At 72.7% G+C, this 27,114-nt stretch overlaps 2 protein-coding genes across 3 annotated transcripts in view; both read right to left on the reverse strand.

Annotated features, from left to right (window-relative positions):
• Window positions 1–3,464: 3,464 nt before the first annotated feature.
• Window positions 3,465–9,960, reverse strand: NUDT14 (nudix hydrolase 14). Its single transcript, XM_054567693.1, has 5 exons — window positions 9,803–9,960; window positions 7,163–7,206; window positions 6,571–6,635; window positions 6,158–6,395; window positions 3,465–3,758 (listed from the first exon to the last, which is right to left on the reverse strand). Exons 1-5 carry the CDS (start codon window positions 9,881–9,883, stop codon window positions 3,518–3,520), a joined length of 669 nt encoding a protein of 222 aa, XP_054423668.1. The 5' UTR covers window positions 9,884–9,960; the 3' UTR covers window positions 3,465–3,517.
• A 14,658-nt stretch (window positions 9,961–24,618) lies between these two features.
• BRF1 (BRF1 RNA polymerase III transcription initiation factor subunit) overlaps window positions 24,619–27,114 on the reverse strand; it is a 34,510-nt gene continuing 32,014 nt past the window's right edge. For both annotated transcript variants that reach the window (XM_054567783.1, XM_054567784.1), the window contains 4 exons: window positions 26,622–26,878; window positions 26,060–26,111; window positions 25,475–25,640; window positions 24,619–25,035 (listed from right to left, as the gene is read on the reverse strand). In XM_054567783.1, the coding sequence (XP_054423758.1) occupies window positions 24,998–25,035; window positions 25,475–25,640; window positions 26,060–26,111; window positions 26,622–26,878 (513 nt within the window). In that variant the 3' untranslated portion in view covers window positions 24,619–24,997. The remainder of the gene's footprint in view (window positions 25,036–25,474; window positions 25,641–26,059; window positions 26,112–26,621; window positions 26,879–27,114) is intronic.

Raw genomic sequence — 27,114 nt, forward strand, 5'->3', positions numbered from 1 at the left:
GGGGGCACCTCGGCTGTCAGTCACGACGCGCCCTGCAGGGCTCTCAGGCCCCACCTCCCCAATAACTGGACCCTGTTTTCTCCCCTGGATCCTCCAGCAAATCTGCCCCGGGGGGCCCTGGGGTGTGTGCCGGGGTCGCAGACCACTGCCTGGGGCTAGGCCCTCCCACAGACGGGCACGGAAGGCTTCCTGGAGGAAGGGAGCTTCGACGGAGACCGGCTGGGGCGAGGGGTAGGGACTCCTTCCGAGCACAGGCGCCGGTCAGGAGACTGTTTCTGAGGTGCCCCCGAAGGCCCAGTGTCCCGGGAATGACTGCTGTCACCCCCCGTTTCGTGCCCCCCACAGGCTGAGCGGCCCCCTCGGGATCCAGGCCTCGGGGCAGCTGGGGGCCCCTGGAGGGAGGGGCGGGCCTGACCCTGCTCATTCCAGGTGCTGCCCACCTCTGCGGTGGGGACCGAGCCCGCGCGGGCCTGCGGGCCGCGTCCAGAGCAGCCTTCCCTCCCGCGGCACGGGCTCACGGTGGAGGCCCTGCCCTTTGCTCTGGCCTGGAGCAGGTGCCCAGGTACTCTAGGCCCCAGTGCCAGGGGTCCCGGGCTCCATCCCTGCCCGTCGCCCCCCGCCCCAGGCCCCCCGCTCCACTGTCCATGGACGGCCCGGGCGCCTCTGCCGCTGCCAGCCAGGGGGGGAACAAGGCAGGCCGTCCCTGTGCACCCTCGGGCTCTGGCCAAGGGCACGGAGAGCTTCGACGAACCTGCCGATGGGCAAGCTGCCTGGGCGAGGCGGGCCCGCAACCCAGGGAGGGGCCCTCGGAGGCAGACAAGGCTCGGCCAGGGGAGCGGCCGGGACGGCACATGCCACGGCCCGGAGGCCAAGGGAGCCCGGCCCCCGGGCGGGACACGGGGCCACTGCCCAGAAGACGAGGGGTGCAGGGGAGGCTGGGGGCGCGGGGCTGAGCTGCGCCTCCTCGGGAGCAGTCTTCCTGCTGAGACCAACGGGCAGTCGCAGAAAGCAGCTGCGCTGGGCTGGGCTCCACATGGTGACTTACATTTGCACAGAGCGCCCCGGCTGCGGGGGAGGGGCGGCAGGGGCGAGGGGGCAGAGCGCCAGAGGGCCGGTCCCTGGGGGCAGAGGGCTGTGGAGGGGGAGTCGGGGTGAGTGAGAGAGCAGTCCCGGTGTGCCCCCCACCTCGGAGGGAGGGCCGGCCTCGGCCGCACCCGGGCAGGAGCTGCCGCGTCTCTGCGAGGCTTTCTGTGCTGGGAGCCGCTGGCTGGGCAGCACCGCGACGCCCACTCGCTGCATCTCCAGACCAGGCTCGGTCAGGAGACGCAGCCTCCCTGGGTGGGGCCTGCCCCGCCTGGGGCACCCAGACCCCTGCCTGCCCTGCAAAGCGAAGGAGACAGTGGCCCGGTCCCTCTGCCTCCCCGCAGACCCCTGGGGAGCGAGACCGGGGTCCCCTCGGTGGCGGCAGCTGCATGAGCATCAGGGCAGAGCTGGGTCAGCAGACCAGACCTCCTGTGGGCAGGGCGGCCTCCCTGGCCTGGGCCAGCACAAGGCCCACCCTTCCCGCTGGCCCCTTCCCCTCCTGCCTCCTGGGAGCCCCAGCCCCGACCCGATGGGGCCCAGGAGGTGGTATTGTCGGGGGAGGGGCAGCCCGGAGGCTGCTGAGGGACAGTGCCTGGGGCTCCTGCCACCGCGGGCCGGGCCTGGAGATCCAGAGGGGTCAGGGCCCTGCCTCCACCCTTGTGGGGCCAGGCTGCTCTGCCCCTTCCAGGGAGGCCCCGTCATGGACCCGGGGCGCGCGGAGCCGCGGCACCCAGGGGCTCACCCGCACACGCTCTGCGGCGGGTGCCGGCTTGGGCCGCGCCCAGCAGGGCGGGAAGGACCGCTCAGCCTGCTGGGGGCTTCAGGACTGGGCCGGGGCGCAGGCTGCCCAGCCTTTGGACGGAGCCGGCGGGGCTTAGGAGTGAGCTGTGCTTCCGTCCCGTTCTGCGGTGCTAAATATAGCGGCCAGGGAGGGGAGTTTCCGGTTACAGCCCCCCCCAGTGCCGGGAAATCGATGCCAGTTCCATTAGGCTCAGCAGCGGTGCCTGCTGACCGGCCCCGGGGCCGCAGAGTGAGGGGCCTGGACTGCAGCCTGCGCCCACCCCTGCCACGCCAGTCCAGGGCCGGGCACAGACGCCAGGGCACAAAGAGCACCAGCCCCGGCCGGACACGCCTCCCAGGCAGTGTGGCCGGCAGCCCCGGGGGTCCGCGAGGGCCGGGGTGGGCATCGGGCAGGCCGCGTGGGAGGCTGGTGCGGTGGGGCGGCCCCGGGGCGGCTCTCAGAGCAGTGGGGCTCAGGGCACCCCACCAGGCCTCCTCTGGACCCCCAGGCAGCCCAGGCCTGCCAGCCCTTCGGACACAGCACAGGCCCACAGGCTCCTCCCCACCAGCATGGGCGCACCTGGCTGGGTTCCCAGGAGGCCCCACCTGGGTCACCGCTGGCATTTGCATACAGGTGGTGCTGCTTAGGGGGGGTCTGTTGGGCACAGCCTCCTCGGGATGGCCTCGAATGGCGGGGCTCGGCCCCCACCCCTGCCCAGGCCCAGCATGCGAGGAACCTGGGTGCTCCTCCGCACGAGCCCACCAGAGTCTGCCCGCCTGGGGTCGGCCTGTGGGGGGCTCTCGTCAGGCGCCCCCCACCCGACGAGGGGGCCCCGGCCAGTGCCAGGGGCCGCGTGTCCTGCCCCTGCTTCTCCCACAGGTGCAGCCCAGGGCCCAGCCCCAGAGACCCCTGGGCACGGAGCCCGCCCCCGGGCCCCACCTTCCTGCTCTCCCCGGGCCCACCCGCCCCGACCCGGGCGGCCTTGCCCCGTTCCCCCAGCCCCGCAGCCAAGCGGCTGGCCAGAGGGCCGGGGGGCTCTGAGGGAGGGCCAGGCCGGGCCGCCACCCTCAAAAAGGTGGGCTGGGCCGCGCCCCCAGCTGACGTCCACGGACGTGGCAGCCCGCACACGCCCCCCACGGCGGGCTCCGGCGCGCCCGGGGTAGACGGAGCCTGCCTGGCCGAGCGGGCGGCCAGCCCCCCGGGACCGAAGGGCTCAGGGTGGACAGAGGCCCTCCCGCTGGGCCGTGTGCAGGGTGGGGGCTCCCAGGTCACACGCAGGCCGGCAGGTGGGAGGGCATCGCCCCACCGAGTCCCGGGGCCTGGGGGGCGCGGGGGCCCCCAGAGCGCAGGGTGAGCCAGCACAGCCCGCAGCTCTGTCCGCCACCCCCGACGGAGGCTGGGTCAGCCGCCGCCCCCAAGGCCCTGGTTCCCCCCGTGCCCTGGTGCCGGTGGGGCCGTCCCCAGGCCCGCGGAGCCCCTCCCCGCGGCACAGCCCCGGCCGAGGACGGGCCCCTCCGCGTCCTGCCGCCCCGCCCGCCCCGCCCCGCCCCGGCCCAGCTCGGAGCCGGCGGACACAGGCTGGAGCTATACAAGCCTTTATTGGGTCTGGGGGCTGGGTGGCCAGGACCGGCCTCTGTGCAGCCCTCTGGAACGTCACTGGGGACCCAGGCCCGGGGCCACGCAGCTGAAGAACCAGGAGACACCGAAGATGACGCCGAGGGTCTTGGGGACATCCGGGTTGTCCGCGAAGGCCTGGGCGCCCGCCAGGGGCAGGTGCACCACCTCGATGAGCTCGCCCTCCTCGGCCAGGCCCCCGCCAGGGCCGCCCCGCTGGGCGTCCGTCACCTCGGCGTAGAACATGGTCTGGCTGGAGCCAGTCACCCCCACCCCAGACCTGCGGGGGGGAGAGGGCGTCTGCTGAGCCTCCGCAGGCTGGTGGGTGGGGCTTCAGGAGGCCCCCTCCCCCGCGCCCGCTGGCCTTGAGGAGGAGCAGGCCGCGCCCTGTGAGGGGCCACAGGGCCATGCGGCCGCGGGGAGCTGACCTTGGTCCCGCCAACAGCTGGCCAGGACAGAGCCTCGGTCACAGCCCCAGCCCTGGGAGCTGGGAGGAGGGCCTGAGGCCCAGGGTAGATGGTAGACCCAGCAGCCGAGGCCTGGGGGGCGGGTCCAGGCGGCGGGCCCAGGCAACCTGGGGGCCGCGCTACGGCTCAGCCTCCTGGGCTCAGCCTCCTGGGCATCGGGAGCGCAGCCCCGTGCTTCCTGCCAGGCCCTCCGCCGGGCCTTCCTTCCCCACTGTGGGCCTGCCCCGCAGTGCCCCCGACCCCCTGGCCCCACCCCCGGCTGCGGAGGTGTGTGCTGGACGCCCGCCTGCAGCCAGAGACCCAGACGGGCCGCCCCCAGGGCCTGGGCCTGCGGGAGCTCCGCACGCTGCCACGGTCGGGGCACCAGGCACCAAGGCAGCCCGGGCAGGGGCTGGGGCTGGTGGCGGGGTGGCCGGGGTGGCGGCAAGGCCCCCAGGCCAAGTCCACAGGCCTCTGGCTGCAGGGGAGCGTGAGTCTCCTCGTCACTGGGTGGTGGCCACAGAGGGGGACAAGCACCCGGACAGAGGGCAACAGCCTGGTCTGGCTTCCAGAGCAGGGAGGCCCAGGCGTGGTTTGCGGGGAGAAGGGAACGTGGGGCGGCTGGGAGAGGTCCGGGACGGGGGCAGGCCCCTGGTCCGCGGCTGCCCTTGGAAACGCGCCCAGCACACAGGGCCGGAGCGCCGCTGCGGGGCCGCCGCTTCCCCCGCCTGAGGGCCCCCGCAGACCGACCTCGCCCGGCCGCGTCCCCTGCCCCCACCCCCTTATCTCCCTCAGACCCTTCCTGACGGCCCGTTTCCGCCCGCGACACAGCCTGCCCTTTGCTGGAAGCCCATCCCGGGGTTTCCAGTCCCAGTTTCCTCCGGCGTGTGAAGGAGGCGGGCGCGGCCTTTGAACCAGCCCGGCCGGACGGCACTGCCTCTCGCTCCTCACCCAGTCATCTCAGCGGCCGGCCGGTCTCGAGCGGGTGCTCCGGCCTACATGTGGCCTGGGACGGCCACGCAGCGGCCGGCCCACCCCGCCGCCCGGCCAGCCCTCCGAGGCCTCCAGGGACGACCGCCCCGCCCCGCCCCCGGCTCTCCTCCCGGGCCTCCACTCCGACGGGCAAGTCTGAGCAGGCGCCCCTGTCCACGGCCCTCCGGGCTGCCCCGCGTCCGTGGGCCAGGCACGGCCCAGCGCCCAGCTCATGCGCCCCTGCCAGGACGCCCCCCAGGCTCCCCTCCTGGGGGGCAGCCCCTCCGCACACCGCGCACCGCCCACCTGCCTTCTCCCCGCCCCTTGCGCCCGGGGCAGGCCCCTTGGAGCCTCCCCGCCCCCAGCAGGCTAAGGGGACATGCAGCCGCTTCCTGGCCACCCCGAGGGCCCCCACAGAACACCGAGGCCCCTCACACCGGACGTCCAGCCCTTCGACACACTTAACGTGGAGGGCCCTGTGCCGCACCCCCTTCCTGGGACTGGAGGTCAACTCTAACCCCTCCAGTGGCAGGCTGGGGACACCCCGACGGGGCCTTGGGGGCCGCCAAAGCCGGGGGCCCAGCCCGGCACTGCACGGCCCCTGCGCAGGGCTGGAAGGAGACAGAGCCCTGGGACCCTCCTCCGAGGGGCGTGGGCCCTGCCCCGGGGACGGCTTTGCACTCAGAGCCGCAGGACTCTGGGGCCCCGCTCCGGCCCCGCACTCCCGGGGCCGGGCCCACTGCAGGGTCCCAGGGGGATCTGCCCCAACACCCTGCCCTGGAGAGATGGACCCAGCGTTGGGCCTCCTGGGGACCGTGCAGTTGGGGGGCACACGGGCTCTGGTGGGGCCAGCCCTGAAGTCCAGGGTCCAGGCCACAGCGTCCCTCTCCCCAGGCTGCTGGGCCCCTCCAGGCCCAGGACGAAGCCTCTCCCTCCTTCCTGGGCCACTGCAGAGCATGTCTGTGACTCACCCCCACCCCCAGCGCCCGGCGCCTAATCCCGCAGGAAGTGGAGGCATCTGTCGGCAGCAGCTGCCACAGGCTGGGGGCCGCGGGGCGGGGGAGCCCCTGAACCAGCTCCGAGGGCCCCGGCTCCGGCCTGGATCTCGATTCGGGCGCGTTCCACCCAACCGCCCCGAGCACCCAATAGAAGCAGGAGGCGCTGCTCTGCCCGCACGGCCCTGGGGACGGCCGCTCCCGCCAGCCGGGGCCGCGCCGGCAGCAGGTGCCCTCCCTGGCCTCGCAGGCCCAGCCCCACTCACTTGTAGGTGGCCACTCGGCGCAAGTCGGCGGGGACCAGGCGGTAGCCGCACTCCTCCCAGGCCTCCTTGCAGGCCACCTCCTCCAGCGAGAGCCCGGGCTGGTCCACGATGCCGGCACACAGCTCGTAGGTCACCCCCGCCGAGCCGGGCAGGGACGCCGGCAGCGCCCGGGGCCTGTCCTGGTCCACGGCGGCCAGGGACCCTGGGAAGCGGCGCTCTACCTCGCCGACGTACACGGCTGGTGGGGGGAGGGCAGACCAGGTCACAGCCACATGGCGGCCGCCTCCCTGTAGGCCCGACCCTCACCAGGCCTCCGTCTCCCGGCTCCTCCCCGCCTGCACCGGGCCCTAGGACCACCAGGGGCTGGGCAGCAACCCTGCGGCGCCCCCGCCCCCGCCCCCACGTGGCCTCACCTGGCCGGAACTGCTTCACCAGCACCAGGCTCTGCCGCGAGGAGTTGAAGAGCAGGATAGTCACGCTGCAGGGCAGGCGATGGAGCTCAGCACCCGGGCGCCCCGCCCCCGCGCCAGCCGGGGCCCATTCCCGCCGCCCGCCCCCCGCCCCGGCGGCATGGGAAGCTGGGCCCCTTGCTCCGATGGGCAGAGCGAGGCCCAGGCGAGGCAGAGCTCACCAGGGTCCCACCGTCGGGACAGGGCCCAGCTGGCCGGCTGGGTGGCCGGGGAGGGGACATGCTGGGAGGTTGGGGGTGGGCGACTGACGTGACATGTGGTCCCCGATGGCCCGCCGCCTGCTGGACACACTGCTGGAGCCCTGTCACTGCCTAGCCCACGCCCCAGCGCTCGGGGGCAGGGCACGCAGAGGGCCTTTCTCAGGTCCAGCCTGGGACCCAGCTCAGCCTCCAGGCCTTGGGGGAACCCTCCATGACGGGAAAGGGGGAGTGAGGACGTTCGTGGGGGCAACACAAAGGCAGAGGCAGGGCGGGACTCCATGCCCTGGTGTCCAGGGTCCCCGTGGGCATCAGAGGGCCCCAGACCTGGCCCTCACCTGTCGTGTGTCTTCATGAAGTCCCATGACTTCTGGGTGCCATTCTGAAAGAGGCAGGCGGCGGTCAGGGCGGGCAGAGGGCTGCCAGCTCGGGTGGAGGCGCTCTGGGGACCTGAGGGGGCCAGGCAGGCCGGCCGGCGGCGCCAGCTCCGCCCACGGAAGCCCACTCACAGCCCGGGCCCACGGGGGCCACGAGCTCCCACAGGGCGGGGCAGGGAGGCCGAGGACAGCCTGGTGGTCTGCAGGGTGAGACAGAGAAACAGGGCACAGGAAGGAAAGGCGTCCCAAGCACAGCATGGGCACACCCAGCCCAGGAGAGGCCCAAGGAACCGCAGAGACGTACGCTGTCACCACGTGTGGGCAGGGGCAGGGAGGGAGGCCCCAAGCAGGCAGAGCAGAGACGGGGCTCCCACCGCTGAAGGCCCTCGGGCCACTGGACACAGGGAGGCGGGAGGGCAGCCGGCATCCTGAGAGCACCGGCCCTGGGTGCAGCTGGGGGGCAGCGTCACACGGGTGCCGGGTCACGGCAGGACGTGGAGGTTCACTGACGGTGACCGGATGCAGGACAACCCCTCCCCTGGCCCAGTTTGTGTCCCGCGCCGTCTCTCAAGCGCCCTGTGGTCCTGCTGCCCCGCCCCCGCCCCCACCACGCTGCCCCCAGGCCTGGACACCCTGTCTCAACGCCCTGCCTGGGCTCTGGGCAGCACTTGCCGTACGCAGGGCGGCGCCTACTGGAGGCAGCCGACCACACGCCAGGGGGTCCAGCAGGCAGGGGGTGGGAGGTGCCCTGCCAAGGGACGTTCCACCCAGCCCTTCCCACTCCCCTAAAGGTCTGTGTGGACCGGGCTGGACCCCGGGGCCTTGGGGCCCCGCCCTGGGGCCGCCCATCGCCAGCCCCTCGGCCACGGGTCAGCCCGAGGCCCCGGGGAACTGCTGGCCCCCTGGGGTGGGGTCTGTCCGGGCCACGAAATGACACGGACCCAAGCACCGGAGACACAGAAAGCACGGCCGGGGCTGCAGGAGAGAAAGGCCGCGAAGGGACAGACCCCTTTGTGAGGCGGTGGCAGTGCCCAGGCCGCACGGGGCTGAGGAAAGGGCACCGCAGGCCGGGGAGCCTCACGGGCAGGGCCCACGCCCTGGGCTCAGCAGAGCCGGGAGGACTGGCCTGCACGTGGCCTGGAGGCAGAGGGGCCCTGGAAGGGCACCGGCCGCTCAGGCACTGTCCCCAGAGGCCAGCACCCCCCCTGGACGGGCCCCCGGAAGGCCTGCCCCGGTGGCCCCGTGCCTGCTGTGCCCACCGCTTCCCGCAGTGTGTGTCACCTGAGCTCAGGACCAGGATGTGAGACCCCCGGTCCAGCCGAGGCGGGTGTGGGGGTGGTCACAGAGGCCCGCTGAGGCCCAGCCAACGCCCCCCACAGGGCCCAGGCCCGGCTCATCTTCCGAGGGGCCTGGGAGGCTGGGACAGGACTGGAGTGGACACAGTCTCCTGCCCCTCAGAACCACAAGGGTGTCCTGACTCCGGCCCATCCCTCTGTCCACCAGATCGTCCCTGACCAGGGCAGCTAATGGCCAAAGGCTACCCATGCCCTGGGTGGCACACACTGCCGAACCCGGTCCCGGGCGCCCTGCCTCGCAGCTCAGCTCTGGGCACCAGCGCCCACGGGCGGGAACACCCCGGCAGGCCCCCGGCAGGGCTGCTGCCTGCCACAGGGGGCGGGGGAGCAGGCGCGGCCACGGCCCGGCAGGTGTGGGTATGGGCCTGGGCCACCCTGCGCCCGCCTGCTGGGGCCCGGAGCCCCAGCCCCAGGGGCCGCGAAGCCTCGGTCAGGAGTCTGGCCGCAGGCCCGCAGGGACCTGCTCCTTCCAGGCCCATGCTGCCAACGTAGGTCTTTCGCGGAGCCCACGGGGCCCCAGCGACAGGGAAAGTGGGGGTGCAGGGGCCTCTCTCAGGCTGGACCCCAGGGGCTTCCCAGGATCAGTAAGAGGAAGCAGCCTGGAGAGGATGGGAGAGGCAAGAGGCTGCCGGCGGGGAGGCGCCAAACACGGACGGCCCAGGGCTGTCCGGGAGGCGCTCGAGGCGGCGCCAGGGCACGTGGAGCCGGCAAGTGAAGGGTGGGGACTCGAACTGGACAGAGCGGCCCTGCAGAATTTTGCAGGAGGTCAAAGGTTGGACAACCCGCAAGCACCTCTTGTGAACCTGCTAGGCGCCCACTGCAGAGGGAGGCAGCGCCGTCCCGCTCCCCGGGCCCGACAGGTGGAGGCCCCGAGGCCGTCCGCCGGGGAAGGCGCCCCCGCAGAGGCTCTCCAGGGCTCCCAGGCCCCGTCCGGCTTCCTCCTTCCCGGGCCCCCTCCCCGGAATGGAAACCACCTCCTCCAGGAAGCTTTCCCTGATCCCGGAGGAGCCCGGTAAGTCCCGCAGCAAAAAAAGGCAGGCACCCAGCAGAGCCTCCTTGGGGGAACGAGGGGGTCCCCAGGGGTCCCTCCGGGACCCCGTCCTCACCCGGACACGCGCAGTCCTGGAACCCCGACCCGCCCGCCGAGCCCGGGGGCGGGGCTCCGCGCTGGGGGCGGGGCTCCGCGCTGGGGGCGGGGCTCCGAGCGGCAGGCGCTTGCGGGGAGGCCGCGGAGGGGCGGGCTCACCTGGCGGTAGTGCAGCGTGAGAGGCTGCAGGTAGGGCGAGGCTGCGCAGCGGCCCACGGCCGCCCCCTCGATGCGCTCCATGGCGGCGCGCAGTGTGGCCCGGGCCGCGGCGGACACAGCGGGGCTCGCGCGGGCTGGAGCGGGCGGGCACGTGACTCCGTTCTGGGCCTGCGCAGCGCGCGCGGGGCGGGGCCGGCCGCGCGCAGGTAGGGCCTGCGGGCGGGTGCGCGCGCACCGTTCTGGGGGCGACGTGTGGCCTCGCGCGTGGGGGCTCACGGAGTGTGGGGCCAGAGGGGTCGGGTCCGAGGAGCGATCGCCTGCGCTCGGGGACTGGAAACCTCTTGATTAAGAGAGGGCTTCGCAGGGCGGTTCTGCCGGGAATGAGCCGAGAGGTTGCCTCCCCTACGGAGGTCGACCACAGCCCGAGGCGGAGTCTCCCAGGGGCCGGGCCACCGCAGCGACGGAGGGACAGGGCCCTGAAGAGAGAGGCGGCGGTCACGGCTGCCCCGCCGAGCCTGCGGAAGGGCGAAGGGGGGTCACCGGGGCTGGGCACGCGGCGGGCGCTGCGTGGATTGCGAGAAGCAGGGCGTGTGGACACCCCTGGGGGCCTCCGGCCTGTGCAGAGAGAAGGCTCTGGAAGGAGGCCGAGGCGGGAGGCAGCGCCAGGCCCTTCCCTCCGCGCCCCTGGGGTCCACCTGCCCTGCTCGGAGGAGCTGCGAACTCGCTGCCTCGGGGGCTGTGCCTCCTCCCTCGGGAGCCAATGCGACCCCGCCCCCCCCAGAGGCCCCTCTGCCCGGACACCGCGCCCTGGCTATGAAAGGGCCCTATCCTTCCTGGGTGTGGACCTCATGGCTCCTATGGCCACTGTCTCCCCAGGGACAAGTGCAGGTGGCGGGGCAGGGGATGGGCCCTTTGCCTGCTCTCAACTATGGCCCCGGGAGGGCTGCCCATGTGGCCTTGGCATTTATTCCCATGTTACCTACTGCCGTGTAGAAAAGCACCCCAGAATTTCGTGGCCCGGAGCACCATTTATTCCCTCCTCCCGCCCGTGGGTGTTGGCCCTGGCTGGGCCGGGCGGCCCTCCCTGGTTTCCCAGCAGCAGGCTCCGTGGGAGGCCCATCCAGCCGGGCTTCTTCGCCCAGGTCTGGTGCCTCAGCCCTGTGGCTGGAGCGGTGGGGTGCGCCGGCCATGTTGCGTGTGGCCCCTCCTGTGGGGCTGGCCTCGGCCTCCCCACGGCATGGTGGTCTCAGTGGTGATTCTTCCGGCTCCCCCAGCGCACGACCACGAGGCCAGGCTTCCTGTGACCCAGCCTGGAGGTCGAGCACCGTCATTTCTGCTGCATTGTGGCAGTCACCGAGAAGGTCCTGGGCCACCCCCAGGTTCCAAGGGAGGGGACTTCCCAAGCGTGGTGGCACTGGGGGCCATGGTTTGTAGGGATAGTCACAGAGACTAGCTGGCACCCCCGACTCGGGAGGGGACGGTGGGTCCCGACCTTGCCCTGGTGACCTGGAGGCCGAGAGCCCGCCCACTCATCAGTCCCAGAGACTGTGCCCCGCCAGGGGCCGGGCCAGGGGGCCTCCTCCCCCAGGAAGGGGGGGGGGCCGGGGGGCCCCGCCCGCAGCTGCCGCTGGTGAGTGCCTACCGCAGAGTCTGCGCGCGGCGGGAGAACGGGCGGCGTCTCCGCGGAGCTGCTTTCCTTGTGTTTGGGGGAAGTGACACCCGTGATGACGCAGCCGAGGGGCCGGCCGCGTGGGCAGCGGGCGGGGCCTGTGGGGAGCGGCAGGCCGGCGGCCCTCCGCCAGCTCGGGACGGGGCGCCGCCGCTCAGCGAGGCCCCCGAGGAGTGGAACACGGCAGCCTGGGCCCGCGTGTCCGTCGGCACGTGACGGTCAACAAGCGGCTCTGGCCACGCAACGGAACGTTAGTCACCGCGCGAAGCAAGGGCGCCGACCCCTGCCGCCGCGTGGCCGGGCCTGGACCCCAGCTGTGGGGAAGCAGCAGGCGCAGAGGCCGCAGGCTCTGCGACGCGTTTGTGCAGCATGTCCAGGGCTGGTGAATCCACGCACGTGGAAAACGATTCATGGTTGCCGGTGGCTTGGGGGGCGGCGGCTAATGAGGACAGGGCTTCCCTTCGGGGTGAGAGAACATTCTGGAACTGCACAGAGGCGGTGGTTACACGCTCTCCTGCGGGCACTAAATGCTGTTGTACACGGCGAAAGGGTTAATGTTCTGTGAATTTCGGTTCAATTTTAAAAGAATAAAAACGTGCCCGTTAGACTTCAGGAGTCGTTGGTGCTCGCCGTGGCCACCCCGCCGCACCCTGCCCCCCTGGGCCCGGTCCAGGCCGCGGCAGCTGCCCACAGCCTGGGGCCTGGGGACGTCTTGAGTGGGGCGTGGCTCTGGCTCCTTCCCTGCCGTGTCGAGTGTGTCCTGGTGGCTCAGAACCGGACCGCGGGGCCTTGGAGACCCGGCTGAGCCGCCGGCAGGTCCAGCACGGCTCCCTCACGCTGTCCCCAGCTCAGGGTCCTTTGCTTACTCGCGGCTTTGCCGACGGTTCTGGGGATCAGGGTGTAGACACTGGATGGGTCCGCGTCAGAAGGGTCTGGGAGAGGAGGGCCCTGGGAGGGTTCGGGCCCAGCGGCGCCGGAGGATCACCCCCCGGGGGGCCGGGCAGCAGGACACCTCGCAGGCTCCCCCTGGCTGCCACCTTTCCTGTGCCGGGGGTAAGGGTGAGATGGGAGGGGGACTGGCTGTGCTGTGGCCGCCACGGGGGAGGGCGAGCAGGGCTTCCAGCTGCCTGGGCAGGTGGACAGGTGGGCGCTGGCCCCCCCAGGGCCCGGCCTCCTCTGAGACAGGGTGACAGGCAGACCTGGGGGCGGAGGCGGCCGTCACACCAGCCCCAGGGGGCTCCGCGCGCCCGCACTGGGGCCTCTGGCCAGAGCCGCGCACGTGGGGCGTCCACGAACCCTGCCTCCCGCTCCAAGCTCAGGTCCCTCGGAGGCCGTCGGGCCTGCGGGGGACCAGGGGTCAGCCTCCAGGCTTCCTCTCGTGCCTCAGCGCCCTGTGCTGATTCCTGCCCCTCGCACACGGCGCGGGGCTGCGGGCCCACGCCTGCCCTCGGGGAGCTGGGGCGGGGGCCAGCCCGGACCCAGGGCGGGAGGCCCGGCCCCGCCGGAGGAGGAGGAGGCTGCCGCCCTGCCCAGGTCACGGCCCACGTGCTCGCCTTCTCCACGTGTCCCCCAGGACCGTGTCCCCCCAACTGTCAGGGCGCTGGGCCCAGCCGGCTGATGTAAAACGAGCCATCACAGAGGGAAAGGAGAAAAAGGCAAGGTTTTAACGAGTCCCCGTAGGAGGGAATGTGAGAGGAATGCGCCTCTCAACGTGCTACAAGGGCGCACACGCATGAAGTCCCGGCGCGGCTGAGGTCCAGGGCGCGCACACGCGCGCGCAGAAAAGCCGGGCCCTCCAGCTGGGAGGCTGAGGTAGGGACGCCTCTCCCACATCCATGCTGCGCCCACCTCTCCTCCCCCTCGCAGGCCCCTCCTGGGGACGGTCGCCCCCACGGTGGCCGCTCAGGGCGGGCTGTGTGTCCCCCACGTCTGGCCCAGACCCTGGATGCTCGTTGGTTTTCGTAAGTGGGGGCTTCTGGGCGAGGGTTCCCCTCAGTTCGCAGAGAGACGCCCCTCTCTGACGCCGCTGGGTCTGGACCTCCTGCCCAGGAGCCCCGTGCGGCCGCCCTGTGTCCTGCCTCTCCTGGGCGGAGGAGCCCCCCAACTCTCAGGCGCTGGAACTGAGGGGCGTGCTGGTGCAGCAGGCCCGGGGTGCATTCCCCTAACGCACAGTCTGAGGAGACTGTGAAGCAGACGCCCAGAAGCCCAGTCGTGAAGAGCACGATTCTCGCACCCTGGAGGCGGCGGGGGGCCGGGGCAGGGGGGCCGGGGCAGGGGGGCCCCGTAGTCACTTCCTCCAGACGCTGAGACCAATCCTCTGGACCTTCTAGCAGCGTCTTCACATCCCACGTCCACCCTGCGCTCCGTTCCCTTTTGTTTTGACGAGCTGCTCGTCCCAGGTCCCCAGGGGGACAGGCTGAGAGGCCCTGGGTTGAGGTCTGGCCTCCGCCGCCCCGAGGGTCCCCAGGAGCCGTTCCGGGGCCGTCAGCGGGCAGGGACACAGGCCCTCTCGGGGTGACGTCCAAGCCCACCCCCCGCCCGGGCATCCAGCAGGGCTCTGGTTTCTGCTTCTGCCCCCGCCCCCGGGCCCTGTCCTAGCCGCCCCCCCCCCCCCGGTGCAGGGCAGGAGTGGGCCCCCGCAGGCACGGCCGGGGGACGCCCTCGGTGTCACAGCGTCCGCCCTGGGCGTCGGGCACACGCAGGCGCAGCCGCCCTGCCGGCGCCGCTCCCCCGGCCCCGGGGTTGGAGGCTGGGGGCCCCCGCGCCTGGCCTCCCTCCTCCTGGGCTCCCACTCTCGTTCTAGCGGAGCACACCCGGCGGAGCTGCCGGAGCCAGCGCGGTGGAGGGCGCGGCAGTGACACCTCGCCCGTCCAGCAGGTTGCCGCCCGCGCGGCGCCCTGGTGCACCAGTGCGGCTGGGCTGGGTGCGGAGCCCTTGCTGGGAAGTCCCTTCGCGCGCCCTCCCAGCGGCCACGCCCCCCGCGGCGGCCGTGTTTTCGGGGGCCCAGGCGCTGCGCTGTCTGCCTGCTGTGCGTGTCACAGCGTTGGCGTCCCTCTTCGTCCTTTGCGACAGGACTGTGTTAAAGTCTGTTTTCTGGTGTATTCAGATGACGACCCCTTTCCTATGGGTAAAGGTCTCCATCTTTTCTTCTCAGTTGTGTGTGTCCTTTTGTTTTGTGGACGCATTTTGACGGCGTGGGGCCGGTGGGGGCTGCCGGCCCAGCCCACCCTGTCCCCCAAGTGGGGCAGGGTCGCCCCCAGACAGACGGCCCTGTGCCGGCCGGAGCCAGGCTGAGCGGGGGCAGCAGGAAGCACAGGGCCCACGGGCAGCAGTTCCCTGACCAGATCGGGAAGGGGGCGCAGTGTGGGTTGGGGTGACTCTCCCGGGCGGAGTGGGGCGGTCGGTGGGCCAGGCCCTGAGGCGCGGCGTCAGTCGCGGAGCTGTGAGCGGCACGCGGCGCCCCAGCCGTGACCTCCCCGTGGCGCAGCGCAGAGCAAACCCGGGCTCGGCGGCGCGAGGCCTTGTGGGCGTGACCGCCCCCGCGGTCCTGAGGCCGGCGCTCGACCCGGCCCCACATTCCCAACCTCCAGGCGCCCCTGGGTCTCGAAGGGAAACAGCTCCGCCAGGAGCCCCAGGAACGCGCAAGCCCCATCACAGACCCGCCGCCCGGAAAGCGGGAGCCGGGAACAATGACCTTCGTGTGACAGACTTTCCCCTCCGTGGGAGAAAATAGAGTTTAATAGAATGGCGGTTTCCTGCATTTGTGCCTGTGCCTGGGGGGCGAGTCACACAGAGACCTCCCACAAAGAGGGGCCTCCAGCCAAGTCTGCCAGGCCTGGGGCCCCCCGCAGGCGCGGCCGTCAGCCCTGCCCTGAGCCCGCGCGCGCGAAGGGCCTGAGCCGCACAAGCAGCCAGAGCCACAGGGCTGGGAGCGGGGTCTCTGCTCCCCGGGGGTCAGGGAGGGCATAGCCGTGGCTTGAACACCCAGGGGCTGGGCTGAGGGAGCCGTGGGTGCCGGGCAGAAGGGAATAGGCTCAAGGCGGGTAGACGCACTGCCTGGGTCTCCTTCCACTTCCGGGGGCGCTGGCCGGGGCGCCTCCCGAGGTGTGGGGAGGCTGAGCGGCGCCGCCTACCAGCACCGCCATGCAGGGCACCGCGTCAGACGGGGCCGGTGACCGCAGGCGGTTCCTGGGTGGCGTGCGTCACAAATGGCCCAGGTGGTCAGACCCAGAGCCCTGGGGACATCTGACCTCCTTGGGGGTGGGGACTTGCCCTGGTGGTAGCAGGAGGGTCCTGAGGGTGCCCCTGGGGTCTTTTCCTTCTGGGAAGAGGTGTGAGGGTGAGGCCTCAGTGGGGGAGATTTGACCCCCGGCCCCCACCGTCGGGCGTGGGAGAGAAGGCCGCAGGGCCCAGGCTGACGCTGAGCCCCCCGTCGGGGACGTGGACGAGGACGCTGACCTTCTCCCTCCACCTCTGCCTGCTGGCTCTTCACCTCCTCCCAGCCGCTTCTGAGAACCCCTCAGCCTCCAGGGCACACAGCCGGCCGGCCAGCCGCCCTACGTCACACCTGCAGTGGATTCACCCTGGGGTGGGGAGTCACGTGGCCCCCGGCAGCCGGCCTCCTCCCCTGGCCCACTGTCCCTCCCTTCAGCCACTCACCCGTGGTCTCTCCTGGACGCGGCCCCGGCTGACCACCCCTCTGCCCGCGGCGGAGACGTCTGCTCCCCCGACCCCAGCACCGCGCCACGGCCAGACCGCCCCTGCCCGCTGCTCTGGGGTCTCACCCCTGGTAACCCTCCTCCCGCCCTGCCTTCCCGTGGTGGCCACACAGTGCGGAGAGGGCGGTGGCAACCTGCCCGCTCAGGGCGGCCGAGGCCCCGCACCTGGGGCCTCCCTGACTCCAGCCGGGGGCGGCCCGTGCGGTCACATGGCCAGCCTCTGCTCAGACGTCCTGCGAACGAACGCGGCCCGCCCCGCGGCGGCCGGCCACTGCCCTCGGGACCCGCGGGCACCGGCGCCGAGGCCTCGGCACCCCAGCCGCCCCGGCCAGGACGGGGCCACGGGGTCCCGGAGCACGGCCGCCCCCTCCCCGCCAGCCCCCGGCCCCCTTTCCCAGGGCAGGGGTCCCCGATTCTTCACACATTTTTGTGGAACATGTGGGAAGGCTTTTCTCCACCTAGTCCCCACTTGGCGCCTCTTCTGGGCTCAAGGTCCGGCCCTCAGAACCTCTCCTTGACCTTCTGACCTCCAGATTCTCAGGCCAAGGCCGCAGGACGCCTGCCCCCCGCCAGGGGGTAGAGGGTCAGGCCCGTCTATAAACACCCGCTGCGCTTTCTGAAGGGCTGCCCACGCCCCGGTGCTGCGCTAGGGGCTCCACCGGACACCCTGTTTCGTCCGCACCCCCCGCGCCCAGAGCTCCGGCTACGGAGCAGAGGGGTCACAGCCAGCAGCCCCGCCGTGCGGTCTGGGCACCGCTCTCCCCTCACTCCCCGGCCACGGGCCGCAGCCCCTGCAGCGCTGGATTTCCGGGGTGCCCGGCCCTCCCTGCGGTGCTCCCCCAGCCTTCCCAAGCCCTTCTCCGCCAGCTCCCCACGGAGGCCTGACCCCGTGTGCTGTCTGGAAGGAGCTGGAGGGAGTCCGGGGGGGGCGCCGCAGGCCAGGAACTGCTGCGGACTCTCAGGCACCGGGGAGGGGGCAGGCGGGGGCCTGGCCCACGTCCACGCCACACTGGGCGCAGGGAGCTGCGAAGCTGAGCACGCGGTGGGGGGGGCTCCCATCCCCCACTCGCTCCCGACTGGGCGTGAGGACGAGCCGGAGGCCCCATCAGCCGGAGGGCGAGCTGAGCGGGGGCAGGGGATGAGGGATGGGGGGCTTGGCGAGGGCCCCAAGGAGACAGCCCGGCCGTGGAGGGCAGGACCGCAAGGCAGGGCCAGCCCAGGGAAGGCTGGACAGGAGACCGGGCCCGGGCCAGGGAGCACCTGCGGCCGGTGCCCGGCACCCCAGCCTGCCGTCCTGCGGGGCCCCTCCTGCCGCAGGAGGGGACGGCGGGAGCTGGGTTTCCATCCCCTGGATCGTGAGTCCGGCCCGATGCCGTGGTCAACCTCCGGGAGCCTGTCGCCCCCACCAGGGATGGGGGTAGAGGGCCGACTGGGGGACCCCGCCACGGAGCCCCCGCAGCGGGCACGGCCCGAGCGGCCACTCTGCACTGACCCCCAGGCGCAAGGAAGGGCTGAGCTGACCCGGCTTCGCTCCCTGTCCGGCCCTCAGCGGAGGGCGCCCCGGGGTGGTGGCCGTCGCCTCTGACCCCAGGCCGCGGCGGCTTCAGTGTCCAGGCCTCGGCCTGGAGCGTTTCCGCCCGCCCGTCCCAGCCCGGCCCCGCAGGAAGTGGCCGCCTCCTGAACAAAGAGGCCGGCGGACAATGGCCATTGAATTGGGCCGGGGCGCTCGCGCACGGACAGGCCGCCAGCTGCCCGCGCTGATAAGGCCCAGCTCCGCGGCGCCTGGCCACCGTGGGCTCCCCTGGCCAGGGACCCGCAGCCGGACCGGGAGGCTGGCACAGCCCCGGCCCGCAGCTGGCGGCCCACGGGGGCCCGCCGGGGCCGGGGGCCGGAGGGGGGGCGGGGGGGGGGCCCATCCGCCTCGCGCGGTAACCCGCCCCCGGCCGCGCGTGGCCCCGCCCCCTGGCCGTGCACGTGGCGCGGGGTCGGTCCCCGGCCAACCGCTTGGCCCCTGCGCCACGGACGAGGCCCGCGTTGGGAGCGCGGGTCCTTCGCTGTCTCCCCCAAAGAGCGTCGAAGTCCTGCAGCTGGGACGCGCAGGCGCCTCACTGTGCCTCCCTCACCTCGTTCGGGCAAAAAGACAGCCCCGGGGGGCCGCCCTGCCAGCCCCGCGCAGGGCTGCCTGCGAGGGTCGCGGGAGGCTGGCTGTGCCGGGGGCGGGTGACCGGCAGCCTGGTCCTCACGCCTGCGGGGGTGGGAGAGGGTCAGGGCAGGGTCCCAGGAAGCCTCCCGGGGGGCCACTCAGGGCCCTATTTCTTGGGGACCGCCCCTCCTGCGGCCCCTGGCACGGGGCGCCCGGGCCGAGAGCTGCAGGGGAGCAGTGGGCGGGCAGCCGAGGGCAGTGGGCTCCGCGCCGGCTCAGGGCCCCGGGGCGCCCTCGCCCGCACCCTGAGCTGGAGGCTCTGTGAGGCAGATGCACGTCTCCAGCCGGGGCGAGTGGCCAGTGTGCGTGTGTTGGGGGTGGGCCCCAGCACCTTCCGGAAGGAGACCGGCCGCCCTGGGTTAGGAAGCCACAGGGGGCGGGGCTGAGAGGGCCAAGGCCTACAGGTTTGGGGGAACTGAGGCAGGCTGTCTTCCTGGGCAGGGTGAGGTGGCCTGGGCAGGGCAGGGGTCTGGGGAGGACCCAGGAGCTCGGACCCACAGCAGCCTCCTGCTTCCGTCTAGCTGTGCCCGCATTTCTGGCCCTGCGTCCACCAGCCCCCATGCCCTGCCATGGTCAGGCCCCCAGGACGGGGATGATACAGGGAGGTCAAAGTCAGGACAGAGAGACCCTCCCAGGCTGCAGGGTCCTGGAGAGAGCTCAGACCCGGCCGGGGAGAGGTGGCAGGCAAGGAGGGCTTCTTGGAGGAGGTGACTCCTGTGTCACCTTTCTCAGGGGAGGAGGGGAGAGGAGGCAAACCAGCAGGAGGGAGGACCCTGACCCAGCCCAGGTGTGCGCAGGACAGAGCCCCGAAGGCAGGGGGACAGCCGTGGCCGGAGGGCGCGCCGGACTCTGAGCAAGGCCTCCACCAGGACAGGGGGCTGCGCCAACACCTGCCCCCGCAGGCCTGTCCGCCCCTCCACTGCGATGGAGAAGGTGGCCCCTGGCGGCCACAGGAGGCGCCTCCCTGCCGACGTCCCACGGGCTGCGAGGGGTGACGGGTGCCGTGCAGGAGCCACTCGGGCGGCGGCCTCGGACACAGCAGGGTGCCGGGGTCCCTCGGGACTGCCCGCGCCAGCCGGGGGGCCTCAGCAAGGCTGTCCGGGCTGCTGCTCGGCGGCCTGGGGCCACGCCCTCCAGGCAGCCAGGCGGCCAGGGGCCTTCCCGCGCCTCCCGCGAGGAGCTGCGAGCCCTGCACCGCCTGGGAAACCGCGACCCGTCGGAGGGCCGGGCAGGCGGGCGCCACCAGAAGCCCCTCGGACGGGCACACGCCCACCCTGGCCTATCGGCCCCGCTCGCTCCACTCCGCCTCGGCGTCGCCGCTGCCCTCCCTGCCAGCGGCCACCTGGGGCTCCCCGGCCCACCTGGACGTCACAGCGTCCCCGCCCTGGGCGCAGCCAGGCAAGACCCGGCCCCCCAGGCCGCTGCCCAGCACTGACCTGCTTTCGGGCAGCAGGACGTGGGAGGCCGGCGGCTTCTGACTCTGAACTCGTCGTCCGCAGCCACTCACCGGGAGCCCACCCTGGGGACGTCCGACCAGCTCCTGCCCCCCCCCCCCCCCAGCCTGCCCCCGGCTGGCTGCTCTTTGTCCCAGGAGCCCCGGTGGGGCCCCCAGCCCCGCCCTCCCCCCTTTCCCCACCCACCAGCACCTCCTCATCCCCAGGCAGCAGGGCCGAGGCCCAGCACAGCTGAGCACGCCGCCCCCCGACCCCGGCTCCTGCCGCGTGCCTGCTCCCCACCACAAGCTCGGGGGGACCCGCACACGAGCACAGCACCCTGCCCTGTGGGCACCCTGCCCCTCCACCCCGAGGCCCTGCCTCCTGCCTCGCGCACCCTGTCACCAGGCCCGCTTGCCTCTTCTGCGCCCCAGTGAGCCCTGACCAGCCCTCCTTTGGGACCCAGTGTGGACCCCTCCTCCAGGAAGTCTCCCGGTCTGCCCCTCCCACCCTGGGGCCTCGGAGGGACATCCCCATCCCCCTGAACTAGCCTCTGAGCTTTACGGGACCCTTAGTTGTAACCCAGTCTGCTGCCGCTGGCAGAACCCACCCCCACCCATCGCCCAGTGTGCCTGGGACACCTTGGGGAGCTGGAGAGGGGACTGAAGCCCGCGCAGGCCCTGCCCCCCGCCCCCCTCAGAGGCAGGTGTGAACGGCAAAGGAATCAGCAGTCTGTGGGGTTCCTTCCCAAAGAACTGCCTCCTCGCTGGAGGGAGCTTCTCGCAGACCCTGCAGGCGTCTCGTGTGAGGCTGCGGCCCCTCTGCCTACCTGGGCGTCCTGCAGCGCCGCCTGCTGGCGGGGCCGAGTGCCTCCCGCACTCGAGGAGCCTGCAGGGCTGGAACAGGCGCTTGGCGTGGCGGCGCCCCCGCGCGCATGCGCATTCCCCAGGCCCTGTGTCCTAGGCTGTGTGACCACCACGCTCCTCCCCTGCCCGCAGAGACCCCACGCCAGAGAGGGCGGCCTGGAGGTCTGTGGAGAGCAGCCCCGGCCGGGGCTGCAGGGGCCGGAGGGCCGCGTGTGCACCTTGGGTGTCCTCGTCCTTCCCAGCTCTTTGCCTGCTGCCCAGCACCCACTGCACCGCCCCCCAGGGACCCGAACGCAGTCCCCGGGCCCACCGCTCGACCCCGACGGCTTCCCGCCCCGCCGCCGCTCACCCGGGCCACCCGCAGGGCTCCTTCCGCCAGGCCAGCCGCCCCGCTGTGGGCCCTGCCGGGAGCCGGTGAACGGGGACACGGGCTTTCCGCGGCCCTCCGTGGGGCGCAGGGGACAGTCTGGGAAAGGGCTTTGGTGGGGGTGGGAGTCAGGGCGCCTTCACCACGTGCCCGTCCCCAGTAGGACGTGCGTGCGCGTCGCCAGGCGTGTGCGTAGGTGCGCGCACGTGCCCATGGGCTGCCCTGCCCCGACCCAGCAGCAGCCCGCGGCCAGGCGCTGCCCGCGGCTGGCCTGGGCCGACCCCCGGGGCACCCCCAGCTGCTGCTCAGCTCCGCCCTGTTGCTGAGGCCTGGGGTACGGAGGTGGGGAGGGGCCTTTGGCAGCCGCCCCCTGCGCCGGGCCGGCGGTCCTTTTCCCAGGCGCCACCCAGGCGGGCACCCTGCAGACAATGCCCTGACTCACTGAGACCTCGAGTGGGGACTGGTTCCTCAGCCCGGCCAGGGAAAGGCCCCTCACCGCCACGGGCGCACGTCCCCGCGCGTCTGGAACTGCCCCTCGCCAGCCCGCAGCCTCCCGCCGGGACCTCAGCCCAGCTGTGGAGTCGGCACAGCCTGCCCACAGGCCCGCGGGGCTTCAGGCCCCCCACCCCGAGCACCCCCCGCACACGGGAGCATCACCAGGCGGGCCCGTCGCTAGGGGTGGCCTTCCAAGGACGCTGGGGGCAGCATCAGCATCAGGGTCAAGGCCGGGATGAGGTCCAGGGTCAGGGCAGAGGTCAGGTTCGGGGCCAAGTGCCACCAGCCTGGGGCCCCTGCCCTAACAGGTCCCCGAGGGCCCATTGTGTGGGGACAATGGCTTCCTGAGCCTGGTCCCTCTCCCGGCAGCAAAGCCATGAAGAGCCTGCCCTCTGCCCTGGCCAGGACCCCAGCCCCCACCCCGGGCCAGCCTGGCAGGGACCCAGGCCTCCCCAGGAACTGGCCAACCCTCCAGGCACGTAGGCGCAGTGGGCCACACGCAGGCACGTCCCCCCCACAGCATGGACACTGGGCAGCAACGCCTGGGGCCGACCCAGAGGCCCACCCTGGGAACCGACCAGACCCTCTCGGTGTCCCGAGGGGCCAGGGTGCCTCCTGTGTGCCAGACTCCGCATGTCCTGACATGGCTGGGTCCCCAGCAGGCTCGCTGGCCTGGCTGCTGGGACCTGGGGCCGGTCCTGCAGTGTCTCCCCACACGAGGCGCCACTGCCTTACCGTGCCGGGGGGTCCTGAGACGCAGGAAGGGTGGAGGCGTGCGCGCCAAGGACAAGGACAGTGAGCGGGTGAGCCCACATGGGGTGTGGTCCTGCGGCGCAGCGGCCAGGGCACAGCTGTGTGGCGATAGGACCACGTTAGGGGCCTTCATGAAAACAAAGTCCCCAGACTCAGTCCAAGGTCTCGCACGTGCCCACGGTTCTGTGGGTTGTGCTTTTTATTATTCAGGGAGTGGGGTGTCCCTGGGGGCAGGAGACCCCTCTGGGGGCCTCAGGACAGGAAGACTGGTTAGGACCAGCCTGGGCAGAGGTCAGTCTTGAAACTGGGCAGCGGTGGCCACCAGGGGGCAGGCCAGTGGCCCAGGCAGGGCCGCGCAGACCGTGTACCGGCTCTCCCACACACGGGCAATGCGGCCCAGTCACCATGAGGGGCCCCCAGGAGCAGATCCCCAGGGACCCCGTCCCCACTGCGCGCCCGCAGGTGGCCGCAGTGTGAGTCCCTGAGTTTGTCCCGCTGTGGCCCTGGGGCCTCCCTCTGCTGCCGCAGCCGGAAGGAGGCCCCCCCTCCACATGGCCCCCGCCCCGGGGCCCGAGTTGAGTGGGCAGCAGGCCCAGCTGATCCTGAGAGCTCGTCTGGACCCAGCCTGGCCCAGCCTTCGCCCACCCAACAGCACCAGGGAGCGAGGTGGGGGTGCCCAAAGGGGGGGTGGGCTGCTGCGCCAGGGCCTCCGCCTCCGCGGGGGCCCGGGGGGTGGGGTGAGAGGAGGCCTGGTCCAGGGAAGCCGGGACAGGGAGGCGGTGTGGCCCGTGACCTGACAGCAGGCGGGCAGGGCTCGGCGGGGGCTCAGGCGGGGCTCTGAGGGGCAGAGGTGTCGGTGGGCCTTGGTCCTCGGAGGCCCCCGCAGCGCTGGGTGCCTGGGGTCTGCTGGGAGGCCCGACTAACCCCGGGGCCTGCAGCGGAGCCACAGGCAGCGGGAGCTGTCGGCGTGTGGGCCCCGCTGGGTGGCCTGGGGCTGTCCCTCGAGCTCCTTTGCCTCTCTGGCCTCAGCGAGGAAGCCCCGGAGCTACCCTAGCACCTGCTCCAACCTCGGCCCGAGATGCCCAGAGGCTCTGCTCAGCAAGGGGTGGGGGGAGCAGGGAGGCCCTGGGGCCCGAGGGGGGCATCCTGTGCCAGCCCCTGGAGAGAGGCTTGGATGAGCCCCCCCAGTGAGGCGCCACCCCTGCACCTCTTCTGAGCCAGCAGTGGGAAGGGCCTGCCTTTGGGGTCGACATCCCCCCCGACCCCGACAGAACAGGTCACCGGGGGTGGGAGGGGCCTGCCACTGAGGGCAGAGGAGGGTGCGGGGGCCCATCGGGCCAACAGGCGTGGGGGTGCTGACCCACACACAGGCACCACCCACAGCCCGCTGGCACCCTGCCGGCTGCCCACCACAGAAGCGCAGGGCACAGCACCCCTGCAGGCTGGCTGCTCGGGGACCCTGCGCAGGGCACTCCTGGCCTCCTCGTCCCAGGCCCTGGGGCACAGCTGTCCCCCACCTGGCGTGGGGCTCCTGCTTCAGCCGCGCTGCCTGGCTACGCTGCCTGCTCTGAAGCCCCTGCCCACGGGGGTCCTCCAGCCCCACCTGCCCACGGGGGTCCTCCAGCCCCACCTGCCCCTCCAGGCTCCTGGGGCCACGTCCCTCTGGAGGACGACACAAAGCCACACGTGGAAGCACAGACGAGAGCCTCAGTGGGTTTCTGCTCGACTAACATCTTCCTGTCCCTGGAACCCAGCCCCACCTGCCTCCCGGGGGCCCAGCGTGCGGGCCCCAGAGGGGCGCAGGCCCACGGCCTGCACGTCCCACCCTGCAGACTCCACCCCAGGGGACAAGCGCTGGGCCTGGCAGGAGCGGGGGTGACCTGCTGCGCGCGCATCCTCTCCTGAGGGCGTTGGGGGAGGGCCGAGGCCTGGCCCTGGAGAGCACGTCCGGAGCAGCGATGCCCCGGCCAAGACCCTGACAGCGGCCTCCGGGCTGCCCCATGGCGAGGCCTGGCCACCGTCAGGGTATGGGGCCACAGGAACCCTCTGTCATAGGACGGCCAGGCTCAGGACCCTGCCGGCCTTCCCTCCGGGATGCCCAGCCGGACACCAGCGCAGACGTGGTGGCCGCCACTCTCCCAGCTCAGGCCCCCGGGCTCACGGGCGCAGCTCTGCCTGGCCCCAGGACAGAAGCGGCGGGAGGGAGGCCAACCTGGCCGAGGACGGCAGCCGCTGGAGGTCCAACACCAGCTGCAGACTGGCAGGGGGACGACCGGACACAGTGCCCCTCAGCGGCCGCGAGGGCGGCGGGGTGCGGCGCCCAGTGCCACGAGGGGCGGGGGCAGCGTCCTGGCGCCCGCCCAGCCTCCGCTCACTGGCGTGGGAGCCGGGCCTCCCGTCACAGCTGCGCCTGCAGCGGGTCCTTGGACCACGCCCGTGTCTGACCAGCCCGTGCAGGCGCCGGTCCGGCCTCCGTGCCGCACAGAAACACGCCTGACGCTGCTTGAAGCGGCAACGTGCCGCCGACCCCGCATGAGGCCGCGGGATGGGGGCTGCGGCGCAGGCAGGGCCGCACCCTCTCGTCACAAGAGTTTCCACGCCCACACCTGCGGCCCTGGGCCCCAGAGGCCCCGTCGCATCTCGCAGGGGCCGGCCGGGTCGCCCGCGAAGACTCCACCGCGGGCGCAGGCCTCAGTAGCCGTCGTCATCGTCCCCGTCACAGCCGTAACCTGCAAGCCACAGACGGCCGTCGCGGCTGCCGAGGGGGCTGTGCGGTCAGAGCACCCAAGCACCCGGCCCCTGCCCCCCGGAGGGTCCCCCAGGGGTGGGGACTGGCCCGTGGTCTCCACAGGCCCTCGGGCTTCTGGCCATGCGCCCGTGGGCGCCGCCCGGCACCGGGAGTGGAAACTGCTCGTGGGGGCCCTGCCAGCCTGCCCCGCACCCCTGGTCCCCCCGGGGGGAGGGCCTGGCACACCGAGGGCCCCGCGTGCCCGTGGCCACTCCATGCAGCGTCTTCCTTCCGGTTTCCTCCCGGGGTGAAACAGGCTGGGCTTTGGGCCCACGGGCCTCAGCGGGGGCTGTCGGGGCAGCTGGGCAGGGGCTCCCGGGGAGACGGACACCGGCCCCCTCCCCCTGGGAGCCCCCACCCTGCCCTCCCGCGGGCCTCACCGCTGCCGCCCATCATCTGCAGGGCGCTGACGCAGGGCTCGCCGTCCTCCTCGTCCGGCTCCTCCTCCTCGGCGTCCTCCTCGGGCGGGGAGGACACCGGCCCGCTCTCCACCACCACCGCCGAGGGCTGCACGGGCTCAGGGGCCGGGGCACCCGGGAGCAGGGCCTGCGAGAGAGGGGCCGGCTCTGGGGCAGCGCTGAGCGGGGCTCCCTGGCCCCCCCCACTCCCGAGCCCTCACTGCTTCTCCGCGCGTCTCCTGGGCCGGACCGGAGCCCTGAGGGTGAGGAGGGAGGACCCGAGCCCTGCCCGGGGGGCCGGCCCCCAGCAAGGCCGCCTCCCAGGCGGGGGAGGCCAGCGCGGCCGGGCTGGACCCGGGACTGTGGCCTTGCTCCCCAGAGACCGTCCGCATGGCCTGGGAGCTGGCCTGGGGGAGACCACCCTGCAGGCCGGGGAGCAGGGCTTAGGCTTTCGGGCCCCAGGCCCACGCCCAGGGCCTTCTCCCCCGGTGCCTTGGGCCTCGGGGTGCCCCCACCCAGGCAGAGCAGTGCGGCTGGTGCTCCTGCCCCCGCTGTGCCCACACGCACCTCTGCCACGGCTGCCTTCTTAGCTGGCTGTGTGGACACCATTGGCCTCAACCTGCAGGAATCACAGGAGGGAGGAGTGAGACGAGGGGCAGAACCGGGGCAGGGGGCCGGGCGGGGAGCGCTCTGGGGCCGTCTGCCCCCTCCTCCCCAACAGCCCTGGTCGCCCCTCCACCCGCCCTCGGCCCCCAGCAGGGGTGCCCTGACTCCTGCTGACAGCACCCCTTCCACCAGGCCTGCTCTCGCTCAGCCGGGGCGCCTTTCCCCATTGTCACCTCAAGGGACCGAGGGGGAGACACCAGAGCTCCTCAGCGCTGTCGACCCACCCCAGGGGCACGGGGGGCCCCAGCTGAGGGGAGGCAGGCTCCCCTGCACGCCCAGGGACCCCACACATCCCAGGGCTGGCAGGGGAGGCGAGAGTGGGGGCCAGGCAGGGTACACATGGCAGCCACACACTGGGACCTGGAGGGGCTCAGGTGACCGAGCCGCTCCCCTGTGGGCCCCTGACCTCCTGGGCAGTGGGTGCCACCAGCGTGGTCCCCAGCCTGCCCGCGCGGCACGATACCTTTTCCCCACACCGGTCACGGGGTCAGCCCCGCTCCTGCCGGCCGGCTTCTTCCTCCGAGGCAGCTTCCTGGCGCCGGCCCTGTCCGCGGGCCGCGGGTCGGGCCTCTGCGGGCCGCCCCCGCCCTTGCTGTCCAGGTCCCGCAGCACGCTGTAGTTGATCTTGCTGGAGATCCTCTTCTGCTCCAGCATCTTCTCGATGGCCTCCCCGGCCGTGCTGGCCTGGATGGGCTCCCTGCGCTTGCAGGGCTTCTTGGGCTTGAGAGAGACACACCCGTTACAGCCCCCGCGGCCCCAGGCGGCGCCCCTGCGCCTGCTTGGCACTGCCCAGGACGCTGAGGGAGGTGGGGGCTCAGCGAGCCCAAGGCCCAGCCCTCCTCCCCCTCCCCCTCTGGGGGGGATGCCGCCCGACGGCCCAGCTGCGCCCTCTGCAGTGAACGGGGCCCCGGGCAGCGCCGCCGTCATTGGGGCGCCTGGCCCAGCCCTGCAAAGGG

The sequence above is a fragment of the Pteronotus mesoamericanus genome, unplaced genomic scaffold (genome assembly GCF_021234165.1).
Source record: "Pteronotus mesoamericanus isolate MK-2021 breed Mesoamerican mustached bat unplaced genomic scaffold, CSHL_Meso_final contig_192, whole genome shotgun sequence".
NCBI lineage: Eukaryota > Metazoa > Chordata > Mammalia > Chiroptera > Mormoopidae > Pteronotus > Pteronotus mesoamericanus.

Coding starts and splice junctions, on each gene's coding strand:
- NUDT14 (XM_054567693.1), bottom strand. CDS start 9,883: ATGGAGCGCATCGAGGGGGCGGCCGTGGGCCGCTGCGCAGCCTCGCCC. Junction 6,636..7,162: donor TTCATGAAGACACACGACAG/GTGAGGGCCAGG, acceptor CCTGCCCTGCAG/CGTGACTATCCTGCTCTTCA. Junction 6,396..6,570: donor GGTGAAGCAGTTCCGGCCAG/GTGAGGCCACGT, acceptor TCCCCCCACCAG/CCGTGTACGTCGGCGAGGTA.